At 37.4% G+C, this 20,214-nt stretch overlaps 1 protein-coding gene across 1 annotated transcript in view; it reads left to right on the top strand.

Moving 5' to 3' along the window:
- The window catches only part of IQGAP1 (IQ motif containing GTPase activating protein 1), a 90,686-nt gene that overhangs the window by 35,283 nt on the left and 35,189 nt on the right, over positions 1–20,214 (top strand). Inside the window, exons 5-15 of the mRNA XM_031440601.2 lie at positions 1,090–1,166; positions 4,906–4,973; positions 6,116–6,229; positions 6,806–6,984; positions 8,239–8,323; positions 12,320–12,483; positions 13,292–13,376; positions 14,115–14,278; positions 14,618–14,778; positions 15,879–16,003; positions 17,610–17,773. Coding sequence (XP_031296461.1) covers positions 1,090–1,166; positions 4,906–4,973; positions 6,116–6,229; positions 6,806–6,984; positions 8,239–8,323; positions 12,320–12,483; positions 13,292–13,376; positions 14,115–14,278; positions 14,618–14,778; positions 15,879–16,003; positions 17,610–17,773 — 1,386 coding nt within the window. The remainder of the gene's footprint in view (positions 1–1,089; positions 1,167–4,905; positions 4,974–6,115; positions 6,230–6,805; positions 6,985–8,238; positions 8,324–12,319; positions 12,484–13,291; positions 13,377–14,114; positions 14,279–14,617; positions 14,779–15,878; positions 16,004–17,609; positions 17,774–20,214) is intronic.

Genomic DNA, 20,214 nt, shown 5'->3' with positions numbered 1-20,214 from the left:
TGTGTGTGTCGGGGGCGGGGGGTGCAGTTCTTTCTCATCGGGAGCCATAGCTATAGTGAGGGGAATGAACATAAAAACGAGTAATTAAACACAGTGTGTTAAGTGCTCTAATAGAGTTAGATATGAAGTGCTGTAGTAGTCTTCTCACTGCCTTAGTTAAGGCATTTTATTGCTCATTCAAGTTCTGCTGATCACCTCATAATTCAGTCTTCTACTTTTCTAATCCACTGTTATTCCTTTTTTTCTCTGAATTACAGATTGGGTTGTATAGTGCCGCATTACCCATGAGACTAGGTCTTGAAATTCAACACTGTTCTCCATATAAACCTACTCTGTTCCTATCCTACCTCATTCATTAATTCATCAAATATAGAGCTCCTTCCATGACCTTGACTCTGGGCTTGGCATTGAAGGTATAGCAGCGAACAACATATTCCTGGTCTTTGGATTCATGTGGCTTAGGAGGAGTCAAACAGATAATTACAACACACATAATTGATTAATTGTTGTATGTGCTGCCAAGGAAAACTACCCATCTCTCTCATTCCCACGTACATCCTCTATTGTATCTGTCTGTGTATCTTTCTACTTCCCCCAATCTTTGTAACACATTTTAATATTTTGTAGTTTTTTCAATATTTAAATGTAGTGATTTACACATACTGAACCACTTAGTGAATGTTTGTTGTTGAGTTATTACTCAGTCTAAGCATGGTAGATAGTAACTAGGAAGATTGCAGTCTGTCAGAGCCTCATACGTTTGCCAGTGTTTTGAGCTGCACTGAAACTTGGGTTTTGTTTGCCCGTGTGTGAGTCTATAGTAAGTAAATCACTTTCACATACTTAGTGAAATTCAGTGGGTTGACCAAATAAGGCTTTTCCAAGTAGTGCTTTTCATTATGTATTGTAGCATTTTATTCCTTACACTACTTATGATGAAATGTCTGTTCACCTTAATGAAGTTACTGGCCAAATGTTGACAATGTTTTCTAATTGTCCATAATTGTACTTGTACTACTGATGATTGGTGAACGATTAATGGTCTCTAGTGGATGAATACCTTACTCTACTTCTTTTCTCTCTCCTTAGATTTTTTACCCGGAAACTACAGACATCTATGATCGAAAGAACATGCCAAGATGTATCTACTGTATCCATGCACTTAGGTAATTAGACTTTCTTGATAAAATAAGCAGTATATAGACACAGAGAAAAGATTGGTAGTTGCCAGAGGTGGGGATTTGGGAGTGGGCGAAGTGGGTGAAGGTGGCCAAAAGATACAACCTTCCAGTTATAAAAAAAAAATAAGCCCTGGGGATGTAATGTACAGCATGGTGCCTACAGTTAATAATATTGTATTGTGTATTTGAAAGTGGCTTAGAGAATAGATCTTAAAAGTTCTCATCACAAGAAAAAATTTTGTAACTGTGTGGTGATGGATGTTAATTAGACTTGTTATGGTGATCATATTGTTATGTTGCACACCTGAAACTAATATATTAATGTATGTCAGTTATATCTCAATTAAAAAAAATAGTTTAGAGGTCACATCTGAGTTGAGTATGTAGTTTTTGTCTAAGGTATAATGAAAAAGTTTTTGCATTCGCTTCTCAGAATTTTCAAGTAGAATAGGACACTATTTTCTTAACAAAACGGTGAGGAACAGCTGTATTTTTCTAGGAAGCAGGGAGAAAGGATTTATTTAATCATATAATAATAGAAAGTTGTTTTCTAAAAACATGATATAATCTTTCATTATTGATCTAGTGTTCTATGAACTATGTATTTTGCTTGGAATGTAGTTGCTTTCTTTTAAATTAAAATCTCTTAAAAATTATAAAAACTATATACATTTAAGTGCTTTTATTGTCTACCATTTTGTTTCAAGGTGCTAAACTGAATTATGAAATATACTATGTCTTGATACTCTTGGTAGTACAGTTAAATTTTGCCTACATCTTCAAATAATACCAGCAAATATCAAATGGTAATTTATTTAGTTATCTAAGCCCTTGACAAGCCATTTCTTCATTGAATAATTTTTATGCCAATACCAATTGACTTAATTTCAGGTCCCCAGCTCTCAAAATCAACAAAATACTAAATTGGAGGGAAGAGGTGATACGTCTAGGGGGAGCATGGGATGGGATGGGAGTAGGTGCCAGTAGTACAGTGTTTCAGAGCAGTGCATGTTTGCTTGATGGCTATGGGGCTAAATCAGAAGATGGTAGAAGTGAGTGAGTATGAGAAGGGACATGAGTGTGAGATTTCTCTGCTTAGACTGCTGTTTTTATATAGCATCTGTATGTGTATTTAATAAATGTTAATTATGTATGTGAATGTATGTATAATATTGACCCATAAGAAGCCTAGTGTCTCCAGTTTCTTGATAAAACGTGTGCTGGATCCTTGGTATCACTGGAATCTTTTGTGTGAAACCCACAAAAGAATGGACATAAATGAGGACTAATAGATCTCGTGTGTGGACTAACGCATTAACCTCCTTAGAAATTTCCCTCCCTAGGCTCTCTGCCTCCCTTCTGGGCCATCTGCCATGCTCTCTTTCCAAAACAGCCCAGTCATATTGGATGCTTCATAAAATATTTTGATGGTTCCTTTCTAGTCTCACCTCCAGCCATTCCCTCCTGTGTACCTGTGCTCTGGTATTTTCACCAAATAAGCATGTACTCTTGTGCCTTTGATTATGCTGTTTCTTCCACCTGAAGAACCTTTTTTCCTCCCCAGTTTAACCTGTGTTCTCCAGGTGCCACTTCAGAATGCCACCTCTTGATTAGTATCTTCTCTTACTTTTTCCCTCTCAGGCAGTATTAGCTACTTACCATCTTTGTGATCCTTTCGCAATTTGTAACATACCTCTTACTTCAAGTATGGTCCTTGTTACATTGTACTCTGGTTACTGTTTGTTCTTACAGCTTGCTTTTTTTGTGGACTCCTTAGGGACGAGAACTATTTCCTTTGTTCTTTATCTTTGTGTCTCTAGTAGTTAGATGCCTGGCATAGAATCATAGTAAATGTTTTGTGTCAAAATTATACATTATAACAAATCTGCCTCCTCTCCTCCAGCTCAAGGGGATATTTTCTGTCCTATAGCTGAGAAAGGAAATGGTACTTTCTGTTTTATTAGACAGCTCTTCGTGTTTGTCTCTGTTTATTCAGCCAAGTTTTAGCTTAGTTCCCACCTTCTTGGTGAAGTTTCCCCAATGACTTCAGCTCATTCCTTTGTCTAAACTCCTCTTTTGTGTTTGTTTGTTTGTTTGTTTTTGGTTTTGTTTTTTGTGCATTTTTTTAAAGTTACATATTGCTTCTTTCATATGTTTGATCTTTTCTACATATTATATTTATTAAACTTAGGGACAGAAGTCACACCATACTCTTTTTTCCTCCAAGGTACATAGCATAATGTTGGACAAACAATGGTAACGTGAGAATTTTTAATAATTGTTTAGAAATAGGTAATATATCAGGGAATTTTCAGAATGTAGCAATTTCAAATGTATATATCTGAGCTAAAATCAGATTAATTCTGAGTATTGTGGTTGGCTTAGTGTTATGTGAGGTCTATGTTGATAACCTTGAAAAGGCTGTACCTACAATGAATATCTGAACTTGGCAGGCACAGAAGCTAAGCTGGCAGAATTCCTCTCTGCTGGGTCTGTAGCCAGTGCTCTCTGCAGTGTCACCTGGGTCGCAGACCCTCTGAGAAGAGATTGAAGAATTAACTGTGCCTTTCCAATCATGGAGTCAGAATGAGAATGGGAGGAAGCCTGCTATTGTTTTCCATTTCTCTTCAATATGCAGTTCGTGCTTAGAAAGTATATACACAACAGTGTGTTCTGGTTGGTGATTTATGATTTCTTTCCTCCCTTACAGCGTTTTTCCTGAAGGGTGGGTTGGCGACACTTGATGATAGGTAGGAAGTGTTTCTGACTTCCTGAGCCTCTTTACCTTTACACAACAGAGTTTAAGGCAGGTTCCATGCTTCACTGTATTTCCCTTTTGGATCAACAGTGACAGAGAAGCATTATCTCCTAGTTTTCTCCCTTCTTGTCTTTTTTTTTTAAGTCTTGACTGACATTATTCCAGAGATAATCACTGTACTTCAGTCATACTAAATTATTCTTATAGACTACATTCCTCTCCTAGATAAGACCCCAGTTCTTCATTATTCCAAATATATTTGTGTACTCCCTTTCCATTTCCTCTGATGCTTTATCTTTCTAAGAACTGATTTTGGGATTAAATATGCCCATCCATCCATCTTTGAAATATTGATTAATATTTATTAATATGTCCTAGGCTCTGGGTAGGCATTGATAAACAAGACTTTTATTGTCCCTGCCTTCGTGGAGCTTAGAGTCTAGGAGATTTTTATTTGAAGAGTAACAATTTATAATATGTACTTTATTTAAAACTCTTAAAGTACCCGAGTTAAACTTTTCTATCGGTAATATGAATTCAGCTTAAAAAAGATTTGCTGTCTGAATCATTTTCATGGGACTTTTCTAAAGTGTTTTGTTATTTAAAATTTATTAATCACTGGGAGGTAAACAAGTGGAGACTTCAGTGATATTCATTATGCTAACATATTAACATCTACTCACATACTGGATTTGTGCTAAACTGGGACTTAAATTTTTATCTACTGATTCCCAGTCTAGTGCTTTCTGCATTACATTAGGTGACTTTTTAGGACCTGGTTGATATGTAAAACTGAAAAAAAGACTCTGAGGTAAAGTATTGTAACTACAAAGTGTAATATGGTAGAGTACTGGGAGTCTCTGTGTTCAGAATATTTCTGTTCATTATGTTGATTTTCCCCTTCAGACTAAGCAGCAGCTCAGTATAGCTGGGAGGCCTGACTCTTTTGCATGTTGTGTCTTCTAGTTTGTACCTGTTCAAACTAGGCCTGGCTCCTCAGATCCAAGACCTATATGGAAAGGTTGACTTCACAGGTAAGAAGTTACAAACTTGGCAGGACATGCTTGAGTTGTGTGGAAATAGCCTGGAGAGTCAACAGTGCCAGTCTTAGAGATGTAGGGCTTTAAAAATACTGAGCCAGCAGAGATAAAGTGTAAGTAGCTTGCTTCTCCTGGTGTGGTGGAAAGAACACTAAACTTAGAATTTCAGGCCCTATTCTCTGTTATGACATGAGTATGATTAATAAGACTAAGTTTTCTTATGTGTAAATTAGACTATTAAGATATCATATGTAAAATGATAAAATATAATATCAACATCTAACAGTAAGTGTTCTCATATGGTGAAAAAACTTTATAACAGACTTTCTCTTTCAGCAAGCACCTGTTGTAGGCAAAGAAAGGGGAGTGAGATGATACAAAGATGACAATTTACTAATTTAAAAACTTCAGCTTTTTTGGGTGGGTGTTTCTATATGTATTTGCTGTCGTCAGAAGCTTGAAGGGATAGAAGCTTGGGGAGAAAAAGAACTGTGGTAGTATTGGTTAGGGGTAAGATAGATGTAAATCTTTTGACCTAGTGGTTATTTTGTAGGCCTGTGAGTTTTAAAAATTGGTAATAAAACTTTCACCCATGATATTTTTTTCCTTCCCGGGAAGTTTGTTCCCCAGTCCTGGGGCAAGGGCCAATCCTTATATGTTATTTTCTTTGTAATTTGGCTTCCTGCCTTAGAAATGAAACTGTTTAATAGTAGCTAGTGACTTGGATTATAAAGACTAAGATAACAGGCTGGCTTGTGAGTCACTTCTTGTTCGAGCTCCCTTTAAAGCTGGTCATTCATCAAGGGAGAAAAGAAAGCTGCTCCATTCATAAGTTCATTATAGAAAATGCCATAAGTGGCAGTTTTGGAAAACTATTTTCTTTAGAGCCATTCTTATGTTACAGCTATTTTTGGTGTTCTTGGTCATACTGATAATAGTCGCTCTGTCTGTTGAGTGCATGTTATGTACCAGGTATCATGTTCAGTGCTTTCCACATATTATTTAAATCCTTGTAACAACCCTAAGAGGTAGGTGCCATTTTACCCAATACATTTGCCATTGAGGAATCTGTTTCTTTCTCTGAGTTATGGAAAGGTACTTAACTTGCTTGATTGGGTATTAATTCTTTCCTGTAGAGGAAGAAATCAACAACATGAAGATTGAACTGGAGAAGTATGGGATCCAGATGCCTGCTTTCAGCAAGATCGGGGGCATTCTGGCTAATGAACTGTCAGTGGATGAAGCTGCGTGTAAGAAGAGAGGAATTTTGTGGGTTCAGATGGGATTGTTGCTGCCACTTTCAATGATTACTACTGCAAAGATGCTCTAGGACATTAGGAATTTTGCTAGCAAGTTTAGCTCAGTAGATACAGTTTTAAACGCTGCTATACGGTCTTCTATGCTATTGTTATTTGGAAATAAGTGAGTGATTTTGATTAAATTTAAAACACTAGAAAATGAATTCTACATTTCAGTTCCTTTTTGAATTTCTTATTTTCTGATGGTATTTACATGATGATTAAGGGTGAACATTGTCATAACAAATGCTCAAATGCTCCTTGCAGAGTCTCTTATGAATATTTCCCTGTAAGATTCTAACTCAGCAATCCAGACATGGATCACAGGCAGAGCAGTGGCTTTATGCATCAGAGGGAAAAGACTGGGTAGATTTATAAGATCTGGGGAGCCACTCTTCTAACCCCAATCGTTAAATCTCTGTGAAAGGAGCCTCTTTTTGTAACAGGGGATTTTAATATTGTTTTGACTGTGTAAGTTACATCCTTTACTTTATATAACCTCAGTGTTCTACTTTTTGAAATTTTTAGTGCATGCTGCCGTTATTGCCATTAATGAAGCTATTGACCATAGAATTCCAGCTGACACATTTGCAGCCTTGAGAAACCCCAATGCCATGCTTGTGAATCTTGAAGAACCCTTGGCTTCCACTTACCAGGATGTACTTTACCAGGCCAAGCAGGACAAAATGACAAATGCTAAAAACAGGGTAAAAATGGAATATCTGTTCTTTCTAACTGATTTATATTCTTCCATTGTTTGATTTGACTCCACTTTTTATTTTGTTTGTTTGTTTTTTGTTTTTATTTTGTATATAATCAATAATACATTTATACTTAGCTTGGTGGTTGACCTAAATTTTCTTATTACTCTTACTGAAAACAAGATTATTCACCAGAAGGATTTGGGTACATTTAAAGTTTTGGTCTACATGTAAAGCAAAATACTACCCTGAAAGGTTATTTCCTTTTTATCTTCAGAGTCAGTTTTATCCTGCAAGTACCACACAGAAAAATTTTAAATGCATTTTGTTAATTTAAACTTTGTACTATTTCTTAAATAGTCATGATAGACTGAATATGTCTAATTGAAAACATTTATCTGAATTTGTTGGTAGACCTAAGGAATAAGGAATATAACACAAAAATTGTTTAAATGGCTAAAAAAAAAAAAAATACTCCTCATTAAAAAACTTTCTTACACTAAGTATCTTTGTGAAAATGCGTCCCATACAAAATAGCATAGTAACTCTTTTCTGATAATTACATACTTTAAAGAAAATGCCTATTTTTGAATACTTATGACTTCATTTTTAAAATCAGTTTTATTGAGCTATAATTTACATATAATAAAATTCATTTATTTTAAGTATGCGGTTTGATGGGTTTTGACAAATGTCTTTGGTTATATAACCATCACCCCAAAAGTTCCCATGTCTTCCTTACCAATCAATCTCTACTTCTCCTCCGCTCCTTGTCTCTGACCCTGACAACTACCAGTTTGTTTTCTATCACTTTAGTTTACCTTTTTTAGAATTTTATATAAATGAAATGGAATTATCCAGTATGTAGTCTTTTGGTATTAGATTCCATTTTGACTTCTACTTTCTTCTTGAATTTTGTGCAAATCAATGAGAGGTTCTGACATGTGGTCCCTGGATGTGCCTGCCCTGCTCAGGTCTGAGACAAGCATGCAGGCTCACATGTGAGCAGAGCAGGGTTCACCAGTGCTTCCTCTCTTGCTTGGCTCTGGAAGAACCCTTGGGCTTGTCATTTACAAGTGGATCTGCTTTTTATGTGTTCAGTTTCAGTCATGCAGCATTGCACTTTGTTCTTCATTAAGGGTTTAAGCCATACCCTTCCTTGCTCTTGGTTCTGTCATGGTGAGGGGAAAGCACAATTGTATTTCTGTGGTCTTCTTAGAGACCTGAGCTAATTTAATTACATTTTTTACTCCTCTTCAGACAGAAAACTCTGAGAGAGAAAGGGACGTTTATGAGGAGCTGCTCACTCAAGCTGAAATTCAAGGCAATATAAACAAAGTCAATAGTAAGTATGTCCTGGGTCAGGCACCTAAGGGAATGTTACAGAATAATGTGAATGTCGATCTATTCTTGGACTGATGACATGGTTTATTTATTTTAGACATTTGTGGGTTTGCTTAGGAACTGTTGCTTATTTACTATCTTTTGTGTTCATTTATCTTCTCTTTGGGCTACCATTGTCTTCAGGCAGGCTCCCACTCCTCCATCTGCTTATCTGTTGTTACTTCCAGACTGAGTTTTCTAACTAGAGTTTTACTCTTTCACTCTCTGTTGCACCCTTTAAAAAAAATCTGAATAAGGATTTTATTTTTCTATTTTAAAGTAATATTATAGTTTTGTTTTTCTTTTAAAGAGTAATTCAAGTTAGCCAGAAAGAAACAAACAAATTAAAAATTAGACCCCTGTCACCTAGAAATAACCAGTATTGATATTTTCAACGTATCCTTCAAAACATATATTTAAACAAAAATGAAGTGGTACTATTCATATTGATTTTTTGTATATTGTACACTTTTGAGAAATTAACTTCTTGATAGTGTCATTTTCATTTTGTCACTCTTCTGCTAAAGAACATACATTGGTTCCTTATTACTTGCCAAACAAAATGCAGATCACTAGCCTAGTGGAGTTCTTTATGCAGCATTTTGTGCATACAACTCTGTAGAAGTTCATTTGCCTAATTGCTTGCCATATGCATTGTGTTCACTGCGTGACTCAGGAAGAGTGGCTCTGGAGTGGTTCAGACTTGGGATTTGATCTCTTGAACTGATATTAATAGCTGTGGGAATTGGACACCTGTGGCATAGAATCGTTATGCAAATGATGAGATAATATATGTAAATATCCTAGTATTTCATTAAGCACTCAATAAATAGTATTATTATCACTTTTGTTAATCATGTAATCTCCCCACTATCATGCCCTCTTGCCTCATCTCTTACCTAATCCAAATTGTACCCATCATTCAAGACTCAGCGTAATTTTCACCTCAGTGCCTGTCCTGGCTCACAATACACTTGCCTTTCAAATCTCCTACAGCATTTATAGGCTAAACCACACAGTCTTGTATTTAATTATGTATTGTCTTATATTGTTTACTTTTTGTTTCTGACATTTTTATAAACTTAAAATAGTGTTTACTTGTGAGTTCTGCATCTTTTCAAATCCTCATAATTCCTGGCATAGGGTAAGACTTACCAGAAGAACTAAAAAATTATTTGATTCAACCAGGCGTAATCTTGTTTTGCTCAAGATAATAATAATAGTATATTAATATTAATAATAGTAACCAGTGTCCTCTTTATTCGTTTGAAGATCATAATTTCTCACTTGAACTAATACTCTGAATAACTGGTGAGAATTTATAAGATTTTACTAACTCCATAGGATATAAAGTTCTAAATCCTGACCAGGAGACTTTGTATATTGTTCCATTCTGGTTCATTTAGGGTAATGACTTTCTGAACAGAGTAATAGTTCCATTCAGGTATGGGTCATTTATTGTGCTGTATCTGTATGAACACTACTTAAGTCAGCAAATGTAAACCAGAGTATCCTTGTACTTAGTTCTCTGTGTGAGAAGAAAGTTCAGCATGTTTCCTGCTGCATACAGTGCATAAAATAACTCTTCTTGCTTTACTAAGGGAATTTGCTCTATTATGTTGGTTGGGATTTTGTAACCTTTATAGCTTTACCTGGCTAATTATATGAGGATCAGTTATCAACACGTAAGAAAACAACCATGTGTATATGTTTTTAAAGTGTTCTGTGCATATTGTCACGTGGTCAGAGGAGCAAAACAGTAAACATTCCCTCAAATAGCTTTCAATGTAGTGAGGAAGGTAGGTAGGCAAATGAATAATTTCAGAGCAACTTGCTCAGAACAATACAATGAGTAATTTCAAGGCAACCAAAGGTGTGTGAAGTGCAGTCCTAGAATAAGAAGAAAATGATGACCTTTCTTTGAGGTTTGTACATGGACCTTCACTGGGACTCTTAGGGTAGATAAGAAGATGAGGATAAGGCAGAATTCCCCATGCAGGGACAATCTCTTCCTAGTAATAGAGAAAGAGGCAAGGGAAAGTTATATGTTAGGAAGACAGAGGGACTTTAGGTCCCAGGAATTGTCTTAATGTAATTGTAGATAAGATTGTTTCCTTAGGGCTTGAGAACCAGCAGTGAAGCCATTAACACTGCCCCAGAAGAAAGCCACAGGCCAAATAGTTAAAATTGAGAAAAAGTTTTTGTTTTTTGTCAAGTAGAATAAGGAAAACTCAAGTTAGATAATTAAAGCATAGTGGGAGAAAGTATTTAAATGATGTTCTAAACTTTATCATCTTTATAGTGTAAGTATTGGTAAATGTTCATTTAAATATTTACGTATTTAAGTAGTAAGATTATGTTTCTAGTAAAAGTAGAATTGACTTCATGCTTGGCAGATAGTCTGAGGTTCTACATTGCATACCTAGAGGAAGCCTGGCTGTTACCTATACCGATTTTATTTTCTGGTTCCTACTACTACCATATCTCCCTGAGGATGGACATACCTGTCTGTTTTGCTCACGGCTGTGTTTACATCAGGTGTGTAGTTAATGTTGTTGAAAGAATGGATGGTTAGTTGACTAATGGCCACATAGACCTGCAGCCTTGACTCAGGGAGCCACCACCTTTGTGTGCTGATCAGTGAGCCAAAGTGTAGGGAAGAATGTTGGGAAGAAGGAAACAGTCTCAGGAATCTAACCTTATCATCCTTTTACCTCTTGGTGTTATTTATTAGTTCTGCTTTTCCCCACTGCCCCATTCCCCATTTTCTAGCTTGAGACTTCATTTTCTCTTAGACTGTTTTTTCCCCCGTAACAGCTTATATTAATTTTCTTTTCTTTCTTTTCTTTTAACTAATGAAAATATTTAAAACTGATAAGTACTACTATGCCCCAAATATTTTGATTTTTACTATTTTATTATTGGTTTGTTTTGCTACTTTGGTGATAAAATCATATGTCCATCCGTGGGTGGGGCATGGGAAGGAGAAACTCTATTTTCCTTTCTAAAAATAGGGAAACTGAAAATAATACAGTAATTATGATTTTCCAGTAGCTGTCATTTCTGAAATCAGAAAATACGTTATTCTGACTTTCAACCTAGTAATAACCTTATTTACTTTACAATATACAAAATGTTTCCACATATATGATTTTATTTAATCTTAATAGCTCTGTGAGGAAGGTATCTTTATTATCATTTTCAGATGAAGGAAAGTCTGCATTTTTACTGTCAGATAGTATATGAGAGATCTTGTGTGACCTCAGGTTCTGTGACTGGAAATAGAGGATATTGAGAGGGTGCAGAGAGCCTCTTCTCCACGTGGTCAGACCAGCTGTGGCGTCTGGGCTCTGATTGCTTTGGGTGGAGTATGTTCAGGAGATGCCAGGGTAGTGAAGGGATTCAGAATGATGCTGTATAAGAAACAGTTGGAGGAACTAAGCTCTTTAGTCAGGAGTAGACTGTCACAGGGATGAGGGAGGGGGTTGGATGTATTCAAGTATCAACTCTAGGGTGAGAGCATTAACAAATTTTTTTTAAACAAAATTGTCCAAAGGTGTAGTAAACTGCTGTGGGAGATACTTTTTCCTGTGTAGTAGTTTAGTCTGGACAATAACTTGGTATTTTAGATGGAATTTAGGCTCACATTATTGATGCCTCTATGTTGCTGCCCACATTGGTGCCAAGCTGTGTACATCTGGAAGCTTCTAAGTAGGCCAGGCGTGTGGTCCAGGAATCTGTTAACAATCTGAACACCTTGGGAACCTCTGGGCTTGATGATTTTAAGGTTCTCTTCCAACCTCAAGGTCTCATGCTTCTGTGATACTCCAGAATAAAGGCTATATGAACTCTATTTCCCTCATCTGGAACTAAGATTGATTTGCAGAAAGGAAAAATATTCTAGGCTATAATATTAACATAGTTTTCCCTTAAGCTTTTGCCTTTTTTTCTTCCTCAGTGCTTTCTGCATTAGCGAATGTAGACCTGGCTTTGGAGCAGGGATCTGCACTGGCCTTGTTCAAGGTTCTTCAGTCACCAGCTCTGAGCCTTCGAGGACTGCAGCAGCAGAACAGTGACTGGTACCTCAAGCAGCTCCTGAGTGATAGACAGCAGAAGAGACAGGTAAGAATATCCCGAGTTGAACCTGCAGGTGTTTATATACATCCATTTGAATCCCATGTTGTTGTTTAAAGATATTTATGGGGCCTTTTTCTTTCTAGTATACCTTTTTCTTCTGCATGTAAATTAAGTTGTTTAACAGCCTCAGATAGAGTACATGTTGTCTTCAGCTCTCTTTTGCTTTTAGAGTTGTAAATTCTCTTTTAAAATAAACAGTGCCTTCCCTCTGAATTTTACCACCCCTTCACTTGCAGTCTCTTAAATCCCCAACTAAAAAGCCTGAGTTTTTACATTCTTACTTTAGGAATTTCCACTTTAAAAAAACCATACCTCCCTACTTTGCTCAGGCCAACACTGGGCAAGTACTTACTGTGCAATAAGAATAGACCTTGTGGGATTATACTATGTGGTGTTTTTTTAGAACAAGCATGAGGGGCTTTTTTTTTTTTTCTTCTTTTTCTTTTTCTAAGTAAGGACAAGTATACATTTTACAGATTCCCAGCGTTGGCCAGAGTAAGCAGCATTAATGTGCTAATAATTCTGTAAACATTTTATCTCAGAACATTTTGATGCTTTTTACAAAATATGTTTTTTTTTTAACATGCTGGTATCTGGAAAATGAGTCTACCCCAGATTTGGCAAGGGCTTTTGGCTCTAGTTGGGGCTGCCAGTTTGGCTGCATGTAGCCTGAAGGTGTCACTTATGCCTGTGGCTCTCTGTCCCTAGTGACTGTTGTTGAGATATGAGAACTATAAGGTCTGGGGGCATAGGCAGGAGTGATCTTTATCTAAATGTTCTTTGCTTTTCTCAGAATGGTCAGGCTGATTCCCTGCAGAAGGAGGAACTACAGTCTGGAGTGGATGCTGCAAACAGTGCTGCCCAGCAGTATCAGAGAAGTAAGAGTTCTCTCAGTGGTGTCTACTGAAATATTGAGTAGAGGGGAGGAAAGTGGCTTTATGGCACTGAGGGGGTCTAAGCTCAGATTCTCCTTAACCCACCTTAAGCCTGTTAGCCACAGTCAACCACCAGGTACCTTTGGTGGCAATACGATTTCTTCAGTTTTAAAAGTAGAACTGGAGTCAGTGTAGGCTCACATTGGCTAGTAAAGATGTCATAGTTGGTTAGGGAAACATCTGGAGGAGGTGAGACGTAAGGGATTGATTGGTAAGATATGGATGATGAAAGAGGATAGAGAAGGATGTTCCTGATAAGAGGCAACAGGGAGAAAAGGAAGTGTGAGCAGAGGGACAGAAGGTGAAAGATGTATTTAAGAAATAATGGTTAGAATAAAATTTTTGTAGGTGTTTTAGGCTGAGTTGTGTAAGATAGAGGCTTGGAAAGATTATGGAAAACTTTGAATGGCAGCTTAATAGGCTGGTACTTTGTTTGCTGGGCTGCAGGGGAAGGATGTTTTAGGTAGAGAGCAGTGATGGCATGCAGGATGATTTGGAATGGGAAGAAAATAGGGGGGAGGAGAAAAAGAGGCTGCTTCTTAAAGATGAAAGTTCCACTTCAAACATCATGGATAATAGTTTATCCGCAGAAAATAACTTTATTCTGTGAAAATTGACATCTCCTTCCCCTCAGGGCTTCTCAGAGCCAACTGTATTTCTGACCTTCTGTTCTCTGTGCAGGGTTGGCGGCAGTGGCAGCGATTAATGCTGCAATCCAGAAGGGCATCGCGGAGAAGACTGTTCAGGAACTAATGAATCCTGAAGCCCAGCTGCCCCAGGTGTATGCATTTGCTGCCGATCTTTATCAGAAGGAGCTGGCTACCCTGCAGCAACAGAGTCCAGAGGTAAGTTAACTGAACCTGTCCTGTTTGTGAGCAAAGTGGAGTGGAAGTGAATTAATACCCACTTCTTGGTGTAGTTGGGTAGAATTTTTTTTTTTTAACCAGAAACTTAGACATCTTATGGTTTTTTTGTTTATTGGTTTTTTTTTTCCTTCTTTTTTTAATGGAGGTACTGGGGATTGAATTTAGGACCTCGTGCACACTAAGCATGTGCTCCACCATTGAGCTACACCCACTGTCCACCTCCCCCCTGACTCCTTATGGTTTATTAAACTCTGAGCTCCCTTCATATTCCAGAATATCTTTCCTTATTCTTTCTCCCCCGTCTCCATTTCTGTATAGCATAACCTCACCCATCCTGAGCTCTCTGTTGCTGTGGAGATGTTGTCATCGGTGGCCCTAATCAACAGGGCGCTGGAATCCGGAGACATGAATACAGTGTGGAAACAGTTGAGCAGTTCAGTTACAGGCCTTACTAATATTGAAGAAGAAAACTGTCAGAGGTGGGTGCCCAGAGTGGTGGAATGAACCCATTAGGTAGCTGTACCTCTGTCTTTTGTGTGCCAGCCCTTTTATTTTCTTTGCAGGCATTGTGACTTTACTGTGATCATCTTTTTTTTTTTTTCTTTTCTATTTTGATTTATTTTATTCTTTATTATGCTGAAGGATTTATAGTAAATTTCAAGTATCTTAACATTCCACTCCTAAATATATAACTATGCTTGTGTAAAACAATGAGGCTATTTGTTATGTAGCAAAATTAATACTCTCTTACACACTGATAAAATCAACAGTACTTCTTTAATGCCCTCTAAACCTAGTCCATTTTCATACTTCCTCACTTGTTCTAAAACTGTTCTTTTCAGCTGGTTTGTTCAAACCAGGATCCGGTCCAGGACCACATGTTCCATCTGGCTGTTGTGTTCCTTTGGTATCTTTTAATCTAGTATTGTCCCTTTCTTTATGACATTGAGTTGTTAAAGAGGTGGAGTCAGTTGTCCTATAAAATGTCCCATCTTCAGTTCTAATTGCTTCCTAATATTTGGTTTATTCTTATAAATTGGAAATAAGGTCTAAAAGTTTGTCAAGATTCAATTAAATATTTTTGGTAGTGTGTGTTTCATATTTTCTCGTAACAAGAGGCAGACTTTTGCACCATCAAAATGTCCAATTCCCCATTGCCATTCACCTAATATTTTTAACCCCAATTGATAATCCTTGCTGAAATCTGTACTTTTGGTGAGAGTCCCTGAATGGTGATTTGTTGATCTATCATTCCTTCTATGTTTATTAGCTGGTGTATAGCCTTGTTTTCTTGTCTTTAGAGGAGTTGCTTGAGCTGCTGCCTCTGATTCTAGAGTTGGTCTTGCCTGGAATTTAGACCATGTAATAGGCTGTTAAGAATAAGTGATATTCTTGCATTTTTACACTTTGTTCAAGGTAACTCCTCATTCCCAAAGCTGGCCTCTGGAATACCTTTGCTATCTCTGTTCCTTAGATCCTTTATTCCCAAGTCTCCTCATTCCTGTCACCCAAAATAGTCCTGAAAGTCCCTTTTCTTATATTACCTTTCATTGTTTCTTTTTGTGGGGGAATGGAGCAGATATCTCGATGAGTTGATGAAACTGAAAGCTCAGGCACATGCAGAGAATAATGAATTTATTACGTGGAATGACATCCAAGCTTGTGTGGACCATGTGAATCTGGTGGTGCAGGAGGAACATGAGAGTGAGTAATCTACTTCCTGTCCCCCCAGATAATGTCACAGTTAAAGATAGTGTGATTCCATGAGCTGATTCTAAATGCTACTCCTGGCAGGATTTTTGGAAATTGAAAAATATATAAACTCTAAACCTAAGGTTGGATATAGTTTTCAAAACTCCAGGCAAATATTATAATTAGATATGTATGTAATCATTACATTTTTCAGGAGGTGAATTGAACATGGTCTGTTTTTAAAATGCTGTTATAACAAGTGGTTCTGACCCTGACTACCTGGTGTTAGATCATATTGCACAGATTGAGGGCACAGTCCTCCTCAAGACTCCTCTCACTTCAGACACCAGCCTTACCCTCTGGAGTTCCCAGGTCACCACACTTCTGAAAAACTGGCCGTATGTTCAGTGGTCTCCCTCTACCCACTCAGGTTCAGTAATTTGCTAGAATGCCTCACAGAACTCAGGAAAGAACTATACTTATGATTACAGTTTCCTTATAAACGATACAAATCTGGTCCAATCTAAAGAAGAACCCAATAAGGGGGTGCCTGGTAGGGTCCCAGATTTGAAGCTTGTGTATCCTCAGGATGCATTGCCCTCCCAGCCAATCGATGTGTATTGCCACCAGGGAAGTGCACCTGAGCTTTGGCTATATCCACAGTTTTTGCTGGGGCTTCATTACATATGAATAATTGGTTGAATACTGGTTGAACTATTCCAGTCTACTACCCCTCCCTGGAGATAAGGAGGCTGTGCTGATATCCTGGTGATCAAAGGGCTCAAAGCCCCAGTCTTCTAATCACATGGTTGGTCTTTGCAGCATGACGAGCCCCCATCCAGAAGCTATCTAGGGGCCCACCAGGAGTCACCTGGTTGGCATAAACTCAGGTGTGGTCCTAAGAGCCCACCATGAATAACAAAGATACTCCTATCACTTGGGAAATTCCAAGGGTTTAGAGGCTTCTACCCATAAACCAGGGGCAAAGAAAGTCAGATTTTTTTTTATTATACAATAGAGTCTTTACAAAAGTAGGCCAGCTGCCTAGGATACCTGAGGAGTGAACATTTTTAGTTTTAATTAGTATTTCCTGTGAGAAATATGCAGTGATTTAGTGGAAGGAGCCTTGCCTTGGAGTGGGAAGCCCTGAGCTTTGATTCTCTACTTGCTGCTTGTTTGCTGTGTAATCTTGGAGAAGAGATCCCTAAGCCTCATTTTTTTTTTTCTATAAAAATGTTAAGCTTGGTGCCTTTTGGGGTGGGGGTAGGTTTATTTATTTATTTAATGGAGGTACTGGGGATTGAACCCAGGATCTTGTGCATGCTAAGCTATACCCTCCCCCTCCAATCATTATCACCCTTAAGTTAGAGCAATTAAAAGTAAAACAAAAGGACCTGAGGTTTCAATAGGAGTATGGATACAAGGAGGTTTACTTAGATGAAACAAACACTAAATTTAAAGGAAAAAAATTAAATGCTGCTTAGTATTATGGATGACAAATTTTAGTTTGAATCATGGTAACTCTTGAGTAGAGGATTTATGATCATTTAGCATGTTTAAAGACTTATTTATATAATGTTTTAATTAAAAAATAACCTTTTGTCCCTTTTTTATTTAGGGATTTTAGCCATTGGTTTAATTAATGAAGCCCTGGATGAAGGTGATGCCCAAAAGACCCTGCAGGCTCTGCAGATTCCTGCAGCTAAACTTGAGGGGGTCCTTGCAGAAGTCGCCCAGCATTACCAAGACACACTAATAAGGGCAAAGAGAGAAAAAGCCCAGGTGAGTGGCACGAAGTTGATCCTTTCTCTTTAGAGAACTTCATTCCTCCTAGAACTGAGACAGAGGTAGGGAGGTTCACTCTGTGCCTATTCTTGGGCACCCTTAGATTCAGAGCACTGGAGGGCAACACAGCGCGAGAGACAGAGACTCCACCTTCCGGAAGCTTATGCTATTTTACACATTTGGTTTTTTGTTGTTCTTTGCTGTTACTGTTGTAAACACATCTCTTAACATCTCTTTAAATAAATTCTGTATCGAAATATAAGATCCAGAAAAATTCATAAGTTATAAGCATACGGTTGTATAAATGTTCAAAAGTGAGCATACCTATGTAATTGGTGCTCAGATTATAAAAAACATTAACAGAAGCCCCACTTCCATCCTTATTTACTCCCCCAGCCTTGTGGTAACTACTATCCTGGTTTCTAACACCGCAGTTGAATTTTGTCAGGTTTTGAGCGGTACTTAACTTAGATCCTGCATTATGTACTCTCTTGTGTCTGGCTTCTTTTGCCCAACACAATGTTAGTGAAATTCATCCATGTGGTTGCATGTAGCAATAGTTGGTTCATTCTCATTGTGGTGTACTATTCTGTTTTGTGGTTATATATTCTATTATTGGTGAGTTTTTAGCTGTTTTCACTTTATGGCTATTACAAATAGTGCTTCAATGGATATCCTAGTACATGTCTTTTGGTAAATATATGTATGCACTTCTATTTAGGTATACATTTAGAAGTGGAATATGTGGGTCATAAGGAATACATGTGTTAGTTAAGCTTTAGTAGATAATGTCATAAAATTGTTGTTTTAAATAATGACTTTATTGAGATATAATTCACATACCATACAACTCACTTTTTTTTTAACATTTTTTATTGATTTATAATCATTTTACAATGTTGTGTTAAATTCCAGTGTAGAGCACAATTTTTCAGTTATACATGAACATATATATATTCATTGTCACATTTTTTTCTCTGTGAGCTACCATAAGATCTTGTGTGTATTTCCCTGTGCTATACAGTATAATCTTGTTTGTCTATTCTACAATTTTGAAATCCCGTCTATCCCTTCCCACCCTCCAACCCCTTGGAAACCACAAGTTTGTATTCTATGTCTATGAATCTATTTCTGTTTTGTATTTATGCTTTGTTTTTTTGTTTTTGTTTTTGTTTTTGTACAACTCACTATTTTAAAGAGTCCAATTCAGTGTTTTTCCGTCTGTTCATGAAATTGTGCAACCATCACCACAATCAATTTTAGGACATTTTCGTCACCTGAGAAAGAAACCTGGTACACATTAGTAGTCACTCCTCATTTCCCTCAATCAGAGAGCCAGCCGTAGGTTATTATCAGTCTACTTTCTGTCTGGATTTGTGTATTCTGGACATTTCATATAAATGGGATCTTGTATGTGTGGTCCTTTCTGACTGGCTTCTTTCATTTAGCTTGGTTTATCTAAGCTGTAGCATGTATTTGTATTTTCTTTTTGTTTTGAATAATATTCCATTGTATGGCTAGCCCATATTTTATTTATCTGTTCATGAGTTGATGGTCGTATTTCCACTTTATGGCTATTAGGAATAACATTATGACTATAAAAGCTTTCCAAAGTAATTGTAACACAAACCAATCTTTTAAAAAGTATGTCTTGCCTCTCAGAGAGTTTGTTGAGGAAATAGTCCTTTTGCTGAATAGGATGTTGTCATGTGTAGAGTAGGCTCTCAGATATTTGTTCTGTGATTAAAGCATAATGACATATGTTTTTCTAAATTGTGAAGGATCTCCTTTAATGTTCTTCCTAACTAACAGTTGGATAAGGAGGAGCACAGAGCTTTCATTCCTGACTTAGAAGGTCCCTACAGTGAGGTTCTTGCAGCAGGCAGAAGAGCTCAGAGAAATTCTTTTACTCAGGGGGTTAGATTCTTTCTGAGAAGCCAAAAGTAGTAAAACAGACCAGGGCTTTCGTGTTATTGGAGATTTTGGACACTGACACCCTTGCGGGCTCTGTAAGCTTGGGTTGTGGGGGAGATGTGGGAAATATAATGTTGATAGATCTCCTTTGATTCCATTGTCATGAGAGTAGTTGACATTACTGCGTCCTAAACATGTAAATGTAGCAAGTACCAGGTTTTTCTTTAAGAGGTTCATTATTATGCAGGTCAGTTGTTCCAATGGTGAGGGTTGAATCACATCTCCTGGTTAGTAACCAGGAAATTGAGACAAAGGCATTAACTCATTTTACTTAGGTGAGGAGCAGCTGGCTGTCAAGAAGCTATAAATGGAAGTCTGTCTTTGGTATCAGTATATTGGATCAGAGCTTCCCAAACTTGACTGATCATTAGAACACTTGACTTGTATTCTTTGTTTTATGAGGGAGAGGTAATTAGGTTTCTTCATTGACTGCTGCTTGGAAGAGGTTCTGGGGATTGAACCCC

The sequence above is a fragment of the Camelus dromedarius genome, chromosome 29 (assembly GCF_036321535.1).
Source record: "Camelus dromedarius isolate mCamDro1 chromosome 29, mCamDro1.pat, whole genome shotgun sequence".
Taxonomy (NCBI): domain Eukaryota; kingdom Metazoa; phylum Chordata; class Mammalia; order Artiodactyla; family Camelidae; genus Camelus; species Camelus dromedarius.
The sequence above is the reverse complement of the archived record's forward strand: the minus strand, read 5'-3'. Positions and strand labels throughout refer to the sequence as shown.